The sequence below is a fragment of the Xiphophorus maculatus genome, chromosome 23 (assembly GCF_002775205.1).
Source record: "Xiphophorus maculatus strain JP 163 A chromosome 23, X_maculatus-5.0-male, whole genome shotgun sequence".
In the NCBI taxonomy this organism is placed as follows: Eukaryota; Metazoa; Chordata; class Actinopteri; order Cyprinodontiformes; family Poeciliidae; genus Xiphophorus; species Xiphophorus maculatus.
The window spans coordinates 3,613,717-3,631,152 of NC_036465.1; the positions used below are offsets into that span (position 1 = coordinate 3,613,717).

Genomic DNA, 17,436 nt, shown 5'->3' on the forward strand with positions numbered 1-17,436 from the left:
TTTTGGAAACATTTCAAAAGCAAATTCTCTATAAATGGTAAAACTGAATTCAAGGATTTTTGTAACATTTTCATTTAGCCTCAATTAAAAGACAGCCATTATTCAATTAAACATACATTATTATTTAAGCAATATCAAAAGATTGAATATTTTATTATTCTGCAATATTAATATTATATTTATAAATAGTTTCTAAATACAATAAAAGACCATAATTTGAAACAACATAAACATCAGTGTTGGATAATTACCATTCTGTGATGTGATTACAGGACAAAGCAGCCCAGAGATAAAACAGAAAAATATAAATTTCTGGTTTGTCTGACTTCATGGTTCACTGAAAAAGTCTAATAGTGAATTTAAGTCATAATGGTCAAGTATCTGCAGCATTGATGATACTTTTGTTCTCACATTCTTGCCCTTGAACTTGAATTTGTCAATAAGAAGATCAGTGATCATCCCTGCAAGAAAGATAAGCACAGATCAAGTTACTCCAATCCAAATGACTTACAACATTCAAATTTCCTTAAAAATCTGTTTCACAGTGACTCCTAGACTTTACCATAGAGCCTATCAAGGTGTGCTGGCTGCTTCTTGTACTCCTCCAGAAGATTGGCAGACTCGTCCAAGATGCTGCGGTACTCTGGTATTAGGAAATCAGCATTCCCCTCATGTACCTGGAGCTCCTTACGATTATAGAAGAAAGGAAGGAGAACCAGGTTATGCATGAGTCCTGACACAATGTGTTCCCATTTAACCAAAACTTACTTTGAGAGCATCGATAAGCTGAACTTTCTTTGCCAACAGTAGCTGGTACTCCAGTTTTGGATGGATCATCCGGAGAGTATGACTGACTGAGTCGTCATTTATATCTAGAAGATACACAACAAATGGGTTTCTTTTCTCCTGTATAAATCAAAGCAAAACCACATCAGTGTAAAATTCAGAGATACGCAGTAGACCTACCATATGAAATATTTAGATTTATTTTCTTTTTGGTCGCCTCTTTAGAGAGAACATCTCTGAGGATGGAGATGGTAGAAATGTTGTCTGACTTAAAGGTACCCTCCCCTTTGCTGAAAGATAAATCAGACAACTGAAAAAAACATACCTAAAAGAAATAGTAAAACCCAGGAGAACATTTCAAATTTAGTTGTACATTTTTAAAATGTGCAACTAAACAAGGTTTTATGTTGTCCTCTAAGCCTCAGAGTCCACATAAACAGAACTTTTAAGATAACAGTTGTGAGCTTAGATATTATTTTATCAGTCAAATCAAAGCACTTTTCTCTGCAAAGTGCCAAAGTTCACCAAAGTGAAAAGATGTTCATTATTATTCAATTTCAAAAAGTACTCTTAGAATGCAGAGAGAGAGCTTTTTATTAATATTTTAACATTTGCTAATAGGTTTTATAAATATATTCTGTGACAACTGGTCTTTTGAGGATATTTGATATGACACTCCTGAACAAAACTCGAGTTGTTTTTATTATGTTCCTGAGTTTACCAGTATGTGGCTTCAATCTGTGTGCCGAGGAACGTGTTGTGGAAGTAGAAGGTCACACTCTCCCCTGCAGGTGTTTTTTCAGGCACCTCTGGCAAACAGAAAACCACCCAGGAATGAATTTCAGCAAAACTGAACTGCCCCACCAGACTGAGTTGGTTCATTGGCCTGAAACAGAAATGGACAGAGATCATCTACAATGTAGTTGATATAACTGGGAGTTGACTTCTAACTAAATGTCTACTCATTACTGTATACCAGCTTTTTTATATTCAAGCAGTCAAATTGTTATTTGATGCTTACATGAAGCCCTTACCTGTCTGGGTCTATGCTGTGTGTCCGCTGGTGCAGAGAAAGCGGTTTGATCTGATACTGTCGAACCTGGCAGGTCTTAGGCTGCAGCCTGGGTGTAATGTAAGCCTGCAGGGTCCCATACTGTCCCTCAATGGATCTCACCTGGTTGTGGATAAAACTGATTATTTATTTGCCACATCTTATACAGAACAAGATTTAAGCTCATCAAGTAGACAGGGTAGTCATTTTTCCCCAGCATTCATATAAACCTGCACTGTAGTGACTATTTGTCCAAAACTCAAATTCAACTTTAAGGTGATTAAAGCAAAAGGGTCAAAATGCAGTTCTTTGTTTGTTTTATTCCACTGTTCAGACAAAACAAGTTACAGTCTTCACAGGATTCTGCTACTTCTCCTGCTCTGATTCCTGCCCCTGTTCTTTGACTGATTGACTGACAGACTGACAACTGATGACAAACTGGCTGACTGGTAAAAAAAACCATCAGACCACACACATGCATAATCAGCTACCTAAGACCTACCTACAGTATTTATACCGTGAAACACCCACATCCCAAACTGAAATTAATTAACTAATTAAGTGAATTACTAACCAATTTTAAATAACAAATTAAACAAAAAATCTAACTATAAATCAACTAGAAAATAAGCAAAAAATAAAAATCAACTAAATAATCTAAATTCTAAGATTTAAGGGAAAAGGAAGAAATAGTTCCGACACTGCAGAGACTTCACTTTTGAAGAATTTACCAAGCAGTGATACAACAGAAAGTAAAATACCAACTATAGTTGCACAATGTGTTGCAAAAGTGTTCCTACACCTTTAAGCTTTTTCATATTTTGTTGGGTTATAACCATAAACTTCAGTGTATTTAATTAGAATTTTTCATGACCCAAGCACAAACACTCCATAAATGTGAAGGACAAGAAAAATGATACCTACTTTCTTACATTTTAACTAATAAAAATATGTATTCCGCCTTAATTTAATCTTATCAAAATTCATGCTGTTCTGTGAAACCCCTAAGGTTTGTTAGCGCTCATTAGTGACCAAACAGCATCATGGAAATCAAACTGAGAATCTGTGGAAAGACTTTCAAGTAGATGTTCACAGATGCTCTCTAACCAATTTAACTGAGCCTGAATTGTTTTCACAAAGAAGAATGGGGAAAAACATCAGTGTGTAGATGTGAAAGGCTGTTAAAGATCTACAGCTGTAATGACAGTGACCAGATATTCTACAAAATTTTGACCCAGAAGGGTTAAATATAGATGCACATCACTCTTTGTCCATTTATGGTTTTTATTTGTTAAAAAAAACTGCATAGGGGCGGGCCGTGGTGGCGTAGTGGTTGGCGCGACCCGCATTTGGAGGCCTTGGGTCCTCGACGCGGCCGTCGCGGGTTCGACTCCCGGACCCGACGACGTTTGCCGCATGTCTTCCCCCCTCTCCTTCCCCATTTCCTGTCAGCCTACTATCATATAAGGGACACTAGAGCCCACAAAAGACCCCTTGGAGGGGTAAAAAAAAAAAAACTGCATAAGCTTCTTTCCATGTCACAATCATGCATCGCTTTGTGTTAGCCTACAATAGTGTGGTACTGCAATGTTAAAAAAAAACAAAAAACGTAGGAAGGTTTAAGGGTTAATAATACCTCTGCAAACCATTGTACAAACCTAAGAGCTCCATTAGATGTGAGTTGTAATAAAGAAAACCCTACATGCCTTCACTCGGAGTTAATTTAATAGTTACCTTAAGCTCAAGTCTGGTTGTATTAGCTTGACATCTGTATGTGGCCAGGAGGAAGTTTCCATTAGGTTGCTGGAAATACATATTCAGTCAGGGCTGTAAGAGCACAGCAGGTTTATGCTTTACCCAGGCTTAATGTACACAGACTGATTTAGACAGCTCACCTGTGAGTCGCATTCACTGAAACTGACAACGGCTGAGTTCTTATCTACATCCAGCAGGTCTATGGGGACATCACTCTGAGAAAATGAAAAGATTGAAGTTATAGTCTGCATCTTAGATAATACAATTAAAAATAAAGAATGTTATTTATATCAGCAGCAAATAACTGCTGCAGATGCCTGCAAGAGTAGGTTATCGATGGCCGTCGGCACTTCCAGAGTGAGACTGTAGCTGGCGTCATCCTGGCAGAGCGTGAACTTGTCATTGATGCTGAAAACAGGCACAGCAGAGACGGCTGTGCTGGACTGACTGGACTGTTGGTATTGCTCACGCCCCTGAAGAACTTTAACCTGCAGCTGCTCGAGCTCTGCACTAAAAGGCAACGATATGACTCAGAAACAAATTTGTGCTGAAACCCAAATTTAATTGGAACGCAGAAGGTAAAATGAGAAGCTCAGACAAATGGATAATTGTGCTCATACCTGAGTGCTTCTATTTTAGACTGGGTCTCCTTGCTCAATCTGACTTCGTCTCCTTGTACAGCCTCGGCCCTCTGGGGTTCAGAGGTCAGCCCAGTCACCCATCCTGAAGATATAATCCGCATTCAAGGATACAATTATTAGAAAAATCTAAGTTTGAGACCATTTTTATAATTTCTTGAATTTCTAAAGGTAAATCACATCTCTTAACCTGTATAGGTGGCAGTTAAGACCTCATCATACGACTCTTTCCCCACACAGCCCCCTTGGATGGAGGTCACACTCTCTGTCAACACCTAAAAGGAGAAGAAATTTCATCTTTAATTAAGAAACCAGCCAGCATTTTAAAGCAAAGTTAAAGTATGCCTGTGGAGGCAATCAGCTCATAAATATAGGCTGGACTGGCAAGTTTTTATAGTGTTTCCCTGCAAGCATACATGACGGGACATTATACTAGGAGTGAATGTATGCATTAATCCAAAGGTCATAAACAGCTTTAGGATTGAAAACTAAACTTAAAACTTATTGGCAACATGCAGGCCACCTGACCGATAATGTGGTCAAGCAGCTTTTAATTGTGATAACTGTTTGCCACTATTAATGAAGAAAATCAAACTAGAACGGGTAAAGACATTTTCGTCATGCCAAACAAAATCTCACATGTTCAAAGCGTAATGTAGGCTCTCTGGAGCTGTCAAAACCATAGACTTCAACTGTCCCATCGTCCCTGCCCACCAGGATGTCATTCACACCATCGCCAATGATGTCATAAGTGTCAATGCAAAGAATTCCTGATGGAAGAAAGAGAAGAGTTTTGGTGCTTTGAGACCAAAACTCAAGACACAACAGGTCATGCCGTGAATTTTTTAAAACGAAATACTTAATAAAACATTGTGCAAGATATTATAGTTCAGTTTAGAAGTCTATACACACTAATAATTGCCTTATATATTAATTTGGAAAATTAAACTGAAAAACAAAATCTGAGTGAACTAGTTTCAATTTATTGCAAATTTGCGATAATCCACACAAAGTTCAAATATAGACAGCCTTTGAACTGAACTCCCACATCCCCATTAATATATATATGCATTCACATGCATACTTGCATTCCCATGCATATTTGACCACCCTCCTTGTTAGAATGGCATCGTTTAGATTTGAGTATTTAAACTGGTTGTCTGTCTGGCACAGACTCAGATTTAAAGTATTTTTGCATGTATTATTGCGCATTTTACCAATAGTGGGCTGAAAAAAACACCTTCAGCATGATGCTACCATCACCATGCCTGGAAGCTGGTACAGTGTTATGTTTGAAGGTTTTGCTGCACTATTATGCCAACCGCTTATAGTTCATGGAAGTCTTGAGCCTTCATGCTTCCTAGTTGTTCCTAAACATCCTAAAACCAAACACATCAAAACTGATTTTAGAATAAATGAAGCAGGAAAGCATTAAGATTCAACCATATTAAAAATGTACTGGCTCTGTTTAAAAGCCGATACAAGGCTTGCTATTTCTCCCAAGAAGGACGGTGAATTAATTATCTGGCCAAAGTTATGCTAGAAGCTTATTGTTGACTGGAAAAAACATGCTAAGGGAGACTTAACCAAAAATTACATTAAGTGTGTCTATATACTTGTGCTTGTATGTGTAACTTCAAACATTTGTGGATTAAAGAAAATTCACAATAAATCCAAACTACTTCACCTAATTCTTGTTTTCAAAACTTACTGAAGCTGCATGAAAAATGAACAGTTAAAATAAATAATTAAAAATCCTAAATTAATATCGCTATTATGCCAATAATTAGTGTATGTTTAACTTTTGATCAGCTCTATTTTGAACTATACCTCCTTTCCTTTTTTCATTTCCAATCTCCCATTTGGTTGCAGCATCACAGTCACCAATCTGAACCAGTCCAATTTTTCCATCAGTGGTTCCATAAAGGACTTCCTCTCCTGAAGGAAAACATGCAGTGTTCAAATGAAACTGTGGGAGAATTTATAATTTAAATAAACTAAAGACAAGAAGCTGACTTGCCTCCATCTTTATTAAAAAGTTCCAGAACAGATGGAGGGCCGGGAACTTCAATATCATAAGATAGTTCAGATCCCTGAAGATAGAGTTAGAGTAAATCACTGAAGAGAGAACTCATTAGAGTGATGGAACAGCCAATGGATAGAGCAAAAGAGTTTACAACGGATCATTTATTTGAATGAAAATAATTTAAACTCTAGATTAGCCACAGGTATGACAACATGAAAGCATCCAGTTAAACAATTTTGTATTTAACTGTAAGTTCAAGTTACCTGTAAGACTCTGAGAACTCGATCTTGGCAAGCTAACACAGGGATGAGGTGAGGAAGCTTTTCTGAGGATACACATGTGATGTCATTAATTTTGTCTCCAGAAAGGAAGTAGTCTTGGTCCTTGCAGTCACAGTAGTGGTTGTAGATGTAACTTGCACAGACAAAAAGGTCAGCTCCTGAGACATGCCTAGGAGAAAACATTGTCATTATCATTTACATAGGTTAAAATCACAACATACTATAAAAGTCAGGCAAACAGAATAAGAAGCAATAAAAGGAGGAGGTTCCTACAAGGCATTAATGCTCTCCGTGAGGTTGGCCTCAAAGGTGAGGAACTGTTTTCCTTTCTTAGTGAATCCTCGAACCTGAGAACCAGAACAGACAAAGATCTTCTCCTGGGGAGTTCCCTCTGCACCTCCAAGGTCCATTCTGGCTACCTTTGCTCCAGGGAGCGTTTTAAACACAGGCTAAAACAGACAGTCATATGTCTTTACAGTAAAAAATGTCTCTTCAGAATTCAACAACAGCTGGATTATATAAAAGATAAGCTCACCACTGCTTCTCCCTTCTTCATCCCAAAGCATGTAACTACACCATCATGATCAGCTATGGCAACCTGAAAAAGAACAAGACACCAACCAGACCAAAAACATGAACTCTTTTATTTGAGTCCATCTCAACAAACCAAATTTTCAGTCATAAAGACTGACTAAATGTTGAGCTGAGGCTACTAAAGTTGATAGAAAGCATAAAACAGCATAATAAAAATTATTTTTGTTTGAGAAAATTTGTTAGTCAAGTCACTTAACATTTCCCTAAGAAGAGCCCACACATCCTGGACACGACAGCGTAACAGAGCGCTGTCAGAGATAAATTCCTCCCCCAGGCTGCCCTTCAGATGAACAATTCCCAGAGAGGGTGCACAGATTGATACAATGCATATTTACACTAATTGAACCATGTCTTTCTCTTCTGCATAAACAGAAGATATATATCATAACTGAAGTCATCCTCCTTCTTTGTGTGATTCAGAAAACGGTTCAGACATAAAATTTGGCTAAAATCAAGAGGGATGTGTCCATCATTTACAGAAAACAGAAAACTTGAATCTTCAGAGTCTGTTACAAGTAGCCTGTCCAAAAAAACACAATTTGTTCATATTACCTTTGATAAGTCTTGTTAAAAATAGCAAAGATGTCAGACCAGAAAAGACTAAAGAGGTGGTCAGAAAAAGGACTATTATCAGAAAATCTGTCATACAGCAAATTTATTAACCTCAAACGTTATAACGCATGTTTCCGGTCGCGTGTTAAGTGTGCTGTATTTTCCTTACTCCTTATGGAATTTATTTTCTTCGAGAAATAAGGGATCATGTTAATTACTTCTCTGTATTAATAGTTTACATTTGGCAACAACATTTTAAAGAGATCAGTGTCACTTTTATTCACAGGAGACACAACTTGACTTACAAAACTCCACAGACCGAAAGTAAGAAAACTGCCAAAGTCCAAATAAATGTATTTAATAAAAAGTAACAATAATAATATAAGATTTAACTAACTAAATGTATCAAAATGTGGTCACATTTAAAGGAAAATTGTTTTTAAAGGTTTCTAATTACATGTGACAGTGGTGTTCGGTAATAATACCTTTTGGGTTGATTTTTTTCCCAACGCTGGAAGTAACCTCATAGTTTTCTGGGATGTCACACCAACCTAGAGCAGACATGTAACATAACATTGATAAATGTTAGTTCAGCAGCAACTAAAACTACTCTAAATCTAGAAAGGCAAAAACAGCGACTATTAAATGGTGTTACCTGAGTATAATCGAGTCTATGTAGGTGGAGCTCCATCTTCTTTTAATTTCAAAGTCGTTTAGATAATATTCCAGTTATGCTTTTCGACCAAGAAAACTGTCTGCTTGATTCCTAAAGGTTGTTCAGACTGCTTCTTTCAAGATGAATAAAACGAGAACGAAGAAGCCATTCAATGTTGGGATTACTTTCAGCGAAGAGATTAGCTCGACGTGCTAACGTTAGCTAGCAAGCTAATTGACTAACACGATTAAATCAGCCGCCATCTGTCTCCGTCAGTGAGCACAAACTAACTATAAAGACACAGAATGAACAACATAAAACAACCGACGATAAACAATATCTCTGTTTGCGATAAATGTGAGATTAGGCCCCGTCTAACGACAAAAATTGAAGATAAATCTTCCACGGCGAACTGTATAATCAAACTCCCGTTGCCACGGTAACATTGACTTCCTTTCTCCAAGCTACGATTTCATTGGATAAAAGCAGAGCGGGGAGATTGACCCCGCATACTGATTGGTTGCAGTCTCCATGTGTTTGAATCCAGCTTTTACATGTCACCTCAGGGTTTCTGTAGCATCAAGACCTTAATCATGTGTACGTTGAACAACCTTACAACAAAAGTTAAAATTGAACAGTCTAATCTAAGTCATTTTTAATTTGAACGTTTTTGACATGAGGACAGCAAGTCTTGACTGCTGCTGAGTGGCCCAAAGTCCTATTTTCAAATTCAAGAAAACTAATTAAGAAATTAATTTCATATGAAAATCAAGATAGTTTGGATACATAATTTAGGGACATGGAAGCCTCGTTGCTTTATATTAAGAGAGAAATGTTCAAATTCGGGGATGAAAGGAAATTTTAGAGATATTCTTGCTGCCCTCTGCTGACAAAAATCATTGATGCGTATTTCATTCGCCAGCAGAGATTGGCACAAGTCTGCTCATTATGTTAAACTACCAACTCCTGGAGTAATGACCATGCATCTGTACTTGGTTAGGCACCAATCTGACCTGACCAAAATCATAGTAAATCTATGCTGAAAGAGGAAAGCCAACAATGCCATTACAGAAATTATGGCTTCCTTAACTCCTCAGTTAATTGTCCAGCAATTCTGCAACAATTCTGTTTTTTGTTCTAAAGTACTGTGCAATATTAAACATTTTTGAAAACCTGAGTGTTGGGTTTAATTGGGTGCAGGTTATGACAATCAAAATTTATAGAATAAAATGCTTAAAATATAGTGTAATTAATCTACATAATAGATGAGTAACATTTTGGATTAGAAGGGGAATGATTTTTCAATATTTTAATTTACTGGAAAACAAACTGCATATTCTATGTATAGAAACTCTTAAAATAAGAAATGCAGTGTGTTTTAGTCACTGATTAAAATCTCCTGGTCATTAAGTTGAGAAGTTAATGTAATTCAAAATAGTTCATATTTTAGAGATTTTTTTAAGAGATAACTTTATTCTTGTCATAAAAATGTGGTGTCTCCTTAGGTATAGAAGCACATAAAATGTAAAGAAAAACAGACATTGAGGAGGAAACCTACTGCAACATCATTGAGTTAAAAAAGTTCAGAGCTGTGATAAAAATTGAGAAACAATGTAAGGATGACATGCATTGTGCAAATTATATCATACATAACTCTGACAGCAAAAACTGTGGTACCATAAAATATTCTTAAAAATACAGCAGATACCTTCTCAGCTACACATCCATCAGACAACCTAGCAAAATAATTATGGATGCTAATGAAACTTATTTGACGGCAGAGAAGGAAAACGTTGAAGGTGAGGCATTCAGACATTTCATAATTATTGACAAAAAAAAAACAAAAAAAACCCATTTCTTTAATAAAAACATATCATGCTTCAAGTCTCTATAATCTTAGAATGTTATTTTTCCATCACAGAATAAACATTTTTATGAATAAATAATGACATGAAAGAAAATAAACCTGCCAAAACATGCAGAGTGCAGCTGATATCTGCTGTGCTCTGATCAGCCAACAAAAACAGAAATATCACTATTAGATTTCAGTGCTTTACAGGCTTGCCTTCAATATACAGGTAAAAAACGGAGGTCAGACAGTAAAGTTGACATTCAAAAAAAGGTTTCTTCCACTGATGGCAATGTCTGTCCCCTTCATAATTTTAAGTCACATCGCAAATGGCTGAAAAACTAAAACCGAACAACATCTTCGTAGTCTAATCAGACCCCTGTAGGGGCGAGGCGGCTGACAAAGGCGATGCTGCTGAGGCACATCCTCCTCAAAAAAGCAGGACAGGAAGGCTTCATGATGAAGTGCTCCAGAAGAATTCGTAGCTCAGTGAACAAGGTGCTACAGAGGGAAAACCATGTTAGAATAATAAATCTGAAATGTGTGACTACAGAAAAACAAATGTCTAAATATTCCTCCTTAGTTGAGGTTGGTGGTATATTTATTTACATTGCAAAGCAGCTCAGACACCATCCAAAAATATTGTGTTTTCCTGCTATAAATGTGGTGACAGAAATGTGATGATTTGGCCTTTTTTGACCTGGCCACCTGGCAATAATTGAGTTGACCAAGAATTTCACTCTATGCCAAAGCACTCTAGACAATAATGTGACGCCATCAGCACAGACATTCACTAAACTGGGTCATTAAATGGACAGCAATCTCCAATACACCTGCAAATCTACCTAAAACCCTTAGAAATTAATTAATCGATTTCCTGCAACTTGATGTAAAATCCTGAGGTGGAATCTAAAGAGAGTTGTGCTCAGAAAACCTAAATAATTTGAAGCAAAGTTATATAAAGAAGACAGAGTCATAATGATGTGACAGACTTAAAAAGTAAAAAAAAAACTCACTAAGTTATTGTTGATAAACTTTGTTTTGCCACCTATAAAATATTTCTAAATGTTTAATTCCCACCATATATATGTTTAGAATCACACAAACTCTATGCAGAGAAGGAATAATCCAATACTTAATTTAAAACAAAGACTCATTGTATGAACTGTAGGACAATATGCATTAAGGTTATTTGCATAGTTAAAAAGTTTTGGTAAGCAAGAGCAAATAAAATTTACATTTATCCATAACCTATGAGAGTTAGCAGAAATAAATTCACCATATGCACATGAAAAACCACGTTTAGATTTTGTTTTGATATATATTATAATATTTAACACCTTACCGGCAGTAAGGGTTTCTCCTGGATGTGTAGCGCAGCGTGAGGAAGCGGTAGTAGATAAAAGGCAGCAACAAGCTTCCCTGACCACTGTTGAAGACACAATTAACTTCAGTCACAAGTTTTATACAAGTACATTAGTGTTTATTGTGTCACTTATTTTAAAAAATACTTTACTGTGATAAGAATTTTGGTTTCATTTTTTTAATAAATTCTACTTTATGATGTCTAGGAACCTCCAAAAGTGACTGTTGTCAGGATTGTTACTTGTACTTTTTCAATCACTGTTGGTTCCTTGAGAATACAAACTAATATAAAAAAATTTCAGAATCTGAATAAATGCAGTTGCTGTGTGCAGCTTCATGACAAATTACACTTATGTACTAAAGAGCCCCATTTTAAAATGGGGCTGTGAGAGCACAGAGCAAGATTTTTGCTTGTGGGGCTTTGACTCCAGCGACATGCAGTCAGAGTTACAGCTGCGTTCAAGAAGACCTAAATTCAAAACCAGCAGGTCATAAAACTCAAACAACATGTAACATCAATTCAAAACATGTCATCTTGAGGAACTTTACAAAAAAAGAAGTCATTTCAATCATACATATGTTATGTGTGATTGAAATGTACGAATATGTTTGTCTTAAACTCAAAATTTGAATGGACTCATAAATAAAGCATAAATATATTGCACATCAGTGCATTTCCTACCTAAACTGCAATCATAACCAACAGGAACCTGGTATAATGTGATACAGTCTGACATATTACATGAAATATTTATACATATCACTAAGATCAGGTTTTGCTTTGTCTTATGGCAACAATAACATCAGTTAAGTTGGAAACATACCTGAAGAGCATAAAAACAGTGGCCGGCATTAAGAAGATTTCATTGCAAGCAATAAACTTCAGGATGTTCTGCTGATTGGCCGTTAGTCGGTCGAGGAGGTTTCTGATGAACATCAGGCTGCCTGGACCCATAGACTGTAGTTATAAGAAACAAAAGTCAAGCACTGTTGACAAAGCTGTGCAAAAAAATATTTGGGCACAGAGTTTACCTTGAGTTAATACAAAACCAATCACAATTCTAGTTATTACTTTGTATTAGACCTATTATGAAATTTACATCTCCAGACAGCAAAAACTCAATTTGACTGCTTCCAATAGACCATTTCAGCATTCTAGTGTGTTTGGAAAAAAACATTTTTTAGTCACATTAGATGCAGTCGATTAATAATAAATACTCACATCAAGAACTTTCTTTGTGTAGGTGGTTGCATGAAGTAAAGAAAACAAGAAAACTGGGAAGATGCTCACTGAACACAAAGTTAAGGACCAAACTAAAGCTCCTCAGATCACCCAGGAATGTTAATAAATGTAATAAATATAGAGATGTGATATGCTAAAATTGCTTAGATTAATGCAAAATGAACAATTCATTGCAATTATTATTAAAAATCTAACAATAAAATAACATAATATTGCTGGAAACCTGATATGAAAACCATGTGAAGTGAAGGATACTTGTGATGGGGTAAGAGTTGACCAGGATTAGAGAATACAGCAGGTAATGACAGCTGTCCTCTTGCAGAGCTTGGGCCAAAAACGCTCTGCTGAGCTGAAAGCGTGGAAGTCTCTGGTGTAAACGGAGCGCGCTGGTGAGGGCATTAGCTAACAAGGCTCTTTGATAAAAGTTTGCTGCTGCTTGAGGCCTGAAATCACAAAAAGAGACGGAAAGGTGTTTTAGTTATGCTGGCTTGGTGCTGAAACTGCTGAACTGCGGTATAAAGTGACAAGGTGAACTCACCCCAGAATTGGCAGAATAAACATTACAGAGCAGTAGACTGTGAAGAGACGGGAAAGCCACATCGCTGTTTCCAGCTTACTGCTCATTAAGAATTGCTGTGGGGAATAAACATATGCATGACTTTAAAATAAACACACGTCTCAGATGATTACTGAATGTGATCATCTCAGTAAGATGAATTAATCTCAAAAGAGCAAGAATCCCTTTATTGTCATTGTTCAAGAAAGTACAACTTTTTTAAAAAAAAGACTATAAAGCAAAATTCAGAAGAACTTATGAACAGTTTACATTGTTCCAGGTTTCAGTTTTTATCATCACCAGCTTTAGGGATTTATCATAATCAACTTATTGCCCCAGGTGGGAAACTTCACTAAAAAAGGCCTTCCAAAAGAAGCAATGCAACAATCCACATAATACAAAAGCATACATGTATCAAAAATAAAAGAACTAAAAAATAACAAGATCACATAGTTATAAAAACTTTTGCACAGGGAACAGAGGATTTTTTGACCCTATTGGTGCTGACTTATTTTCCTCTGTATCTACATCTATTAGTGCCTTTAAATTGTTTTTAATATTTGGTGAGAGGCTTTCAGCTTTTGTTTCTTATCACAATAACCCTCCTTTGGATTTGAGGGTTATTGTGCTATAGAATATTGCACCATGTCGCTTACCAGAATATATTAATTGGCCAATAATCTGTTCATAAGACTAGCTCCTTAGACTAGCTCCTTTTAATGATCATATTTTGTGCAGTTGTGGCTCTGCTGTAGAAGAGTTTGCTTATTCTGCGGGTGGATTTCTTTAAACTACATTTCTACCAAAAGCTTCTTTCAATAAGTCTTTCAGGATTTGATTATTACAAAGACACTTAAGGATAAGAAAAATGATCCATGACAATTAAAATTGAACTACAAAAGAAGAAATCAAAGCTTCTTTTTATTCTCACTAACTTTAACAAACATCTAACTTGGATCTGCAATAGATGTCCAATGCCTGGCTAGGTGACAGGGGCAGTTATCCATTTCTTTCAGCAAGATAGCCTGGGCTAAATTTAGTCCAACAATACTATGTTTTATTTACCTGCAGTTGGACAGGTCTCCATTTTTTTTAAATCAACCCAATAATCTGTACCTATACATAACAAATAGCCAAGTTGACCTATGACAGCATGTTTTGTTATCGCACACAAGAAACTTGGATTTCATTAAAAATTGGAAAGCCGTGGTCTTTTAGGATGTAACGACAAAGTTTCATCTAGAACAGAAGGCAGCTGAATGTACATTTGCTTTAAGGCAGAATATCATATTGTACAGCAGCAAATGTCACCTTTTGACTGAATAAAAGTACTATTACAGGTTAATTCACTGACATTTATTACAATCAGAGAAGGCATTAATCGATTGTTTTGACATTTCATAACAAGACCTAAAACGTATTTAGAGTTAAAACAATCTTTTTTTACTTTAGTCAAAATACTTCTGTGTTTTCAGTGTAATTTAAACTACACCAGGATTTCAGTTATTATGTAATGATCTTAATTTTAATATGGCAAAAAGAGAGAGAGAGATTAGAACCAACCAACTCACCACAGGCCCCAGCTGGGGAGGAGGGTTTGCCTGGTTATTGTCTGCCATATTTCAGTGTAAGGTTGCTCTATTGAAAAGAAAAAGTATATATATACATAAAGAAATTCCTTGGAATCAAACCGACATTATTTGAAATTATTAATTGCCATTTTTTATTGAGCTCATATTTTAAATGATCATTGCTTTTGTATTCTTAAATTTATCAATCATTATACATCACAACCGGCCACTTCTTTTACAAACTGTTAAATATAATTCAATTCAAAGTGACAGCATGTAAAAATGCACACACACATATCTGGGGAGCACCCTGAAAGGAAAGGCTATTCGTGGTCATCACCAGGACATATATAAGAACTAATCACTGCTCATCTCGTTTGATATGCCTTGTGGATGAGCTAGCTAACCGGCCGACATGCCTTTAAATAGTTTCAGTAGTAAAAGTATGAATAAAACAAGCACAAAAATACACCACGTGAGGGCTTCTAAAAATAAAATCTGCTAACAGCAAATACCCATTCATCATCTATAGCTAACGTTAGCAGAAGATGGTCTAGAATATTCCGTTGGCTTCGTTGTAAGGTTTAAGCTAACGCTAGGTACCTAGCACCAACTTACCACCGGCAGTCACGTTACTCTGACTACTGAATATTTTTAAGCTGCCCGCGATGGTCAAACATGTTTGGATAGAGCTTAAAAATATATTTTCGATCTTACATGTGGAGCTAATAAAGCGGTCACAGCGTCGAATATTTCTGTGTCATGCAGATCTACGCTTGTCACTCCTATGTGTAGTAAATGATCAGCTGACCTTCTGAAACGATAAAGCAGAGTCACATCTCGCGATATTTTAGTGTCGCGTAGGTAGTTTCATGGTAATTCACAGAACATTGCCCTCTGGTGGTGAACTCTATTACTAGTCAACGCGATCACAGAGTTAACAATACCGGTTCATCTTCAAAATAAAAATCATAATATTACCTAAAGAATATCTGCTTATTTTATCATTCAGTTAAAAAACGGTACTCATGTATTTTTTTACAGTTATATCGGTACACTAAAAAGTATGTCCAATGTAGTGAGTAGCATTCAATAAATTAGAATATTATTGAAATATTATTGAAAAATATAATAAAACACTTTATATATATTAATTGCACAAAGACTGATGTTTCAAAGCCAATATTTTTGTTAATTATGATGACTTTAATTAATTTAATGATTAATTTCTTGCATTAAATTTAATGCAAGAAAACTTGCAATTAATTTACACCTATTCACACAATAATTGTTTTTAAAATTAATAGAAATTCTCGTATTTCACCCTGAAAAACGGTTCTGACGTATTTTTAAAAGCTTGAAATTAATTCAAAATTTCAGTGAGTGGATGGAAACTGAAATGGTTTTGGGAAAATGTCATTGTGGAAATAAAATATTAAAGGCAATGATTTTGCACTGTGATGATTTTGTTGCAAAGCTACAGTTCGTGCGCATGACGTTTACCGCACTCTCAAAAGTGCGCCTGCGCCAACTCCCCACCCCATTTCAGCTTAATTCTACGCCATGCTACTCCAAAACCATGTTCCCACTATAAAGGATTTCCTACTCCATCATTATCACCAAACAATACAATCACCTACTTGGTAAAGCTTTTGTATATGTTTACACGTCTTTTTCAGACATCCTGCAGTTGCGTTTGTTACCATACATTTTAAAACCACCAGGGGGCGCAGTCGACCAGACTATGACCCTGCAGCAACTCGGCCTGTAAGCCGTCCAGGAAAATTATTTTAGCTTTTAGTGTTCTTATTTGGTCGAAACATGTTTAAAATCTTACATCTGGCCGATTCTGAGGGGCATACACCCGAAGATTATTGGCAGCAGCGTCGCAGGATGATGTGTTTGCTGCAGATGCCATTTGAAAATATAGGCAGTGTAAGCACTGTAGAATCTAATTATTTCTTTGCAAAACCTAATTAGGCATTAAAAAAGGTTAACGCCAGCGCCTGAAACGTTTTTGTTTAATAATCCCATTACTGCCGGCTCATCATGTATAAAATGGTGCAGGAGGACACTAAGTTTCCACTTGTTAAAGGGAATCTCTGAGAAATAGTCGCAGGTTTTTGACACTATCTCCGATTGGGAAAATTAGGGGTTGTAATTAAACAGCGGAGACTCAGCTCAGCACAGCGCACAGAGTAAGTAAAGCTGCGGCGCCCGACCTGCTTTGCATGCATTTTCTATGTTTAATTGATGCTTCTGCTTGCCTGCTGCGAAACACTTTTCTCTTTAAAATTTCCTCTAAATGTTTGGGCATCAAAGAGCACACTACGCTGTAGCAAAATAGATCTCAAATATTATTATACAGCCTGCTGGATTTCGAAAGCGTCAGCTCCTTTCGGACCGCTAACAGTCACCAGAGAGCTCAAGGTGAGAATTTAAATGAGATATTTTCTGGCCGAGTTTTAATTTGGCGCTGCTCCATAGGGAAAACTGAGGAATACGCCGCAAACC

At 36.4% G+C, this 17,436-nt stretch overlaps 2 protein-coding genes across 3 annotated transcripts; both read right to left on the reverse strand.

Moving 5' to 3' along the window:
- Window positions 1-134: 134 nt before the first annotated feature.
- On the reverse strand, window positions 135-8,773 carry bbs7 (Bardet-Biedl syndrome 7). Its single transcript, XM_023329141.1, has 19 exons — window positions 8,339-8,773; window positions 8,169-8,234; window positions 7,073-7,135; window positions 6,811-6,986; window positions 6,520-6,706; window positions 6,251-6,323; window positions 6,061-6,168; window positions 4,870-5,000; window positions 4,421-4,505; window positions 4,213-4,315; window positions 3,910-4,102; window positions 3,733-3,807; window positions 3,572-3,640; window positions 1,821-1,960; window positions 1,508-1,672; window positions 967-1,076; window positions 769-872; window positions 563-686; window positions 135-461 (listed from the first exon to the last, which is right to left on the reverse strand). Exons 1-19 carry the CDS (start codon window positions 8,372-8,374, stop codon window positions 328-330), a joined length of 2,142 nt encoding a protein of 713 aa, XP_023184909.1. The 5' UTR covers window positions 8,375-8,773; the 3' UTR covers window positions 135-327.
- Window positions 8,774-9,788: 1,015 nt separating this feature from the next.
- On the reverse strand, window positions 9,789-15,731 carry tmem33 (transmembrane protein 33). 2 transcript variants are annotated; one of them, XM_005800573.2, is made up of 8 exons: window positions 15,640-15,731; window positions 14,923-14,989; window positions 13,334-13,428; window positions 13,051-13,238; window positions 12,775-12,842; window positions 12,377-12,510; window positions 11,533-11,616; window positions 9,789-10,688 (listed from the first exon to the last, which is right to left on the reverse strand). In XM_005800573.2, exons 2-8 carry the CDS (start codon window positions 14,968-14,970, stop codon window positions 10,559-10,561), a joined length of 747 nt encoding a protein of 248 aa, XP_005800630.1. In that variant the 5' UTR covers window positions 14,971-14,989; window positions 15,640-15,731; the 3' UTR covers window positions 9,789-10,558. The 2 variants fall into 2 exon arrangements, with proteins under 2 accessions (XP_005800630.1, XP_023183937.1); XM_023328169.1 differs by lacking the exon at window positions 15,640-15,731 and adding an exon at window positions 15,541-15,633.
- Window positions 15,732-17,436: the final 1,705 nt, after the last annotated feature.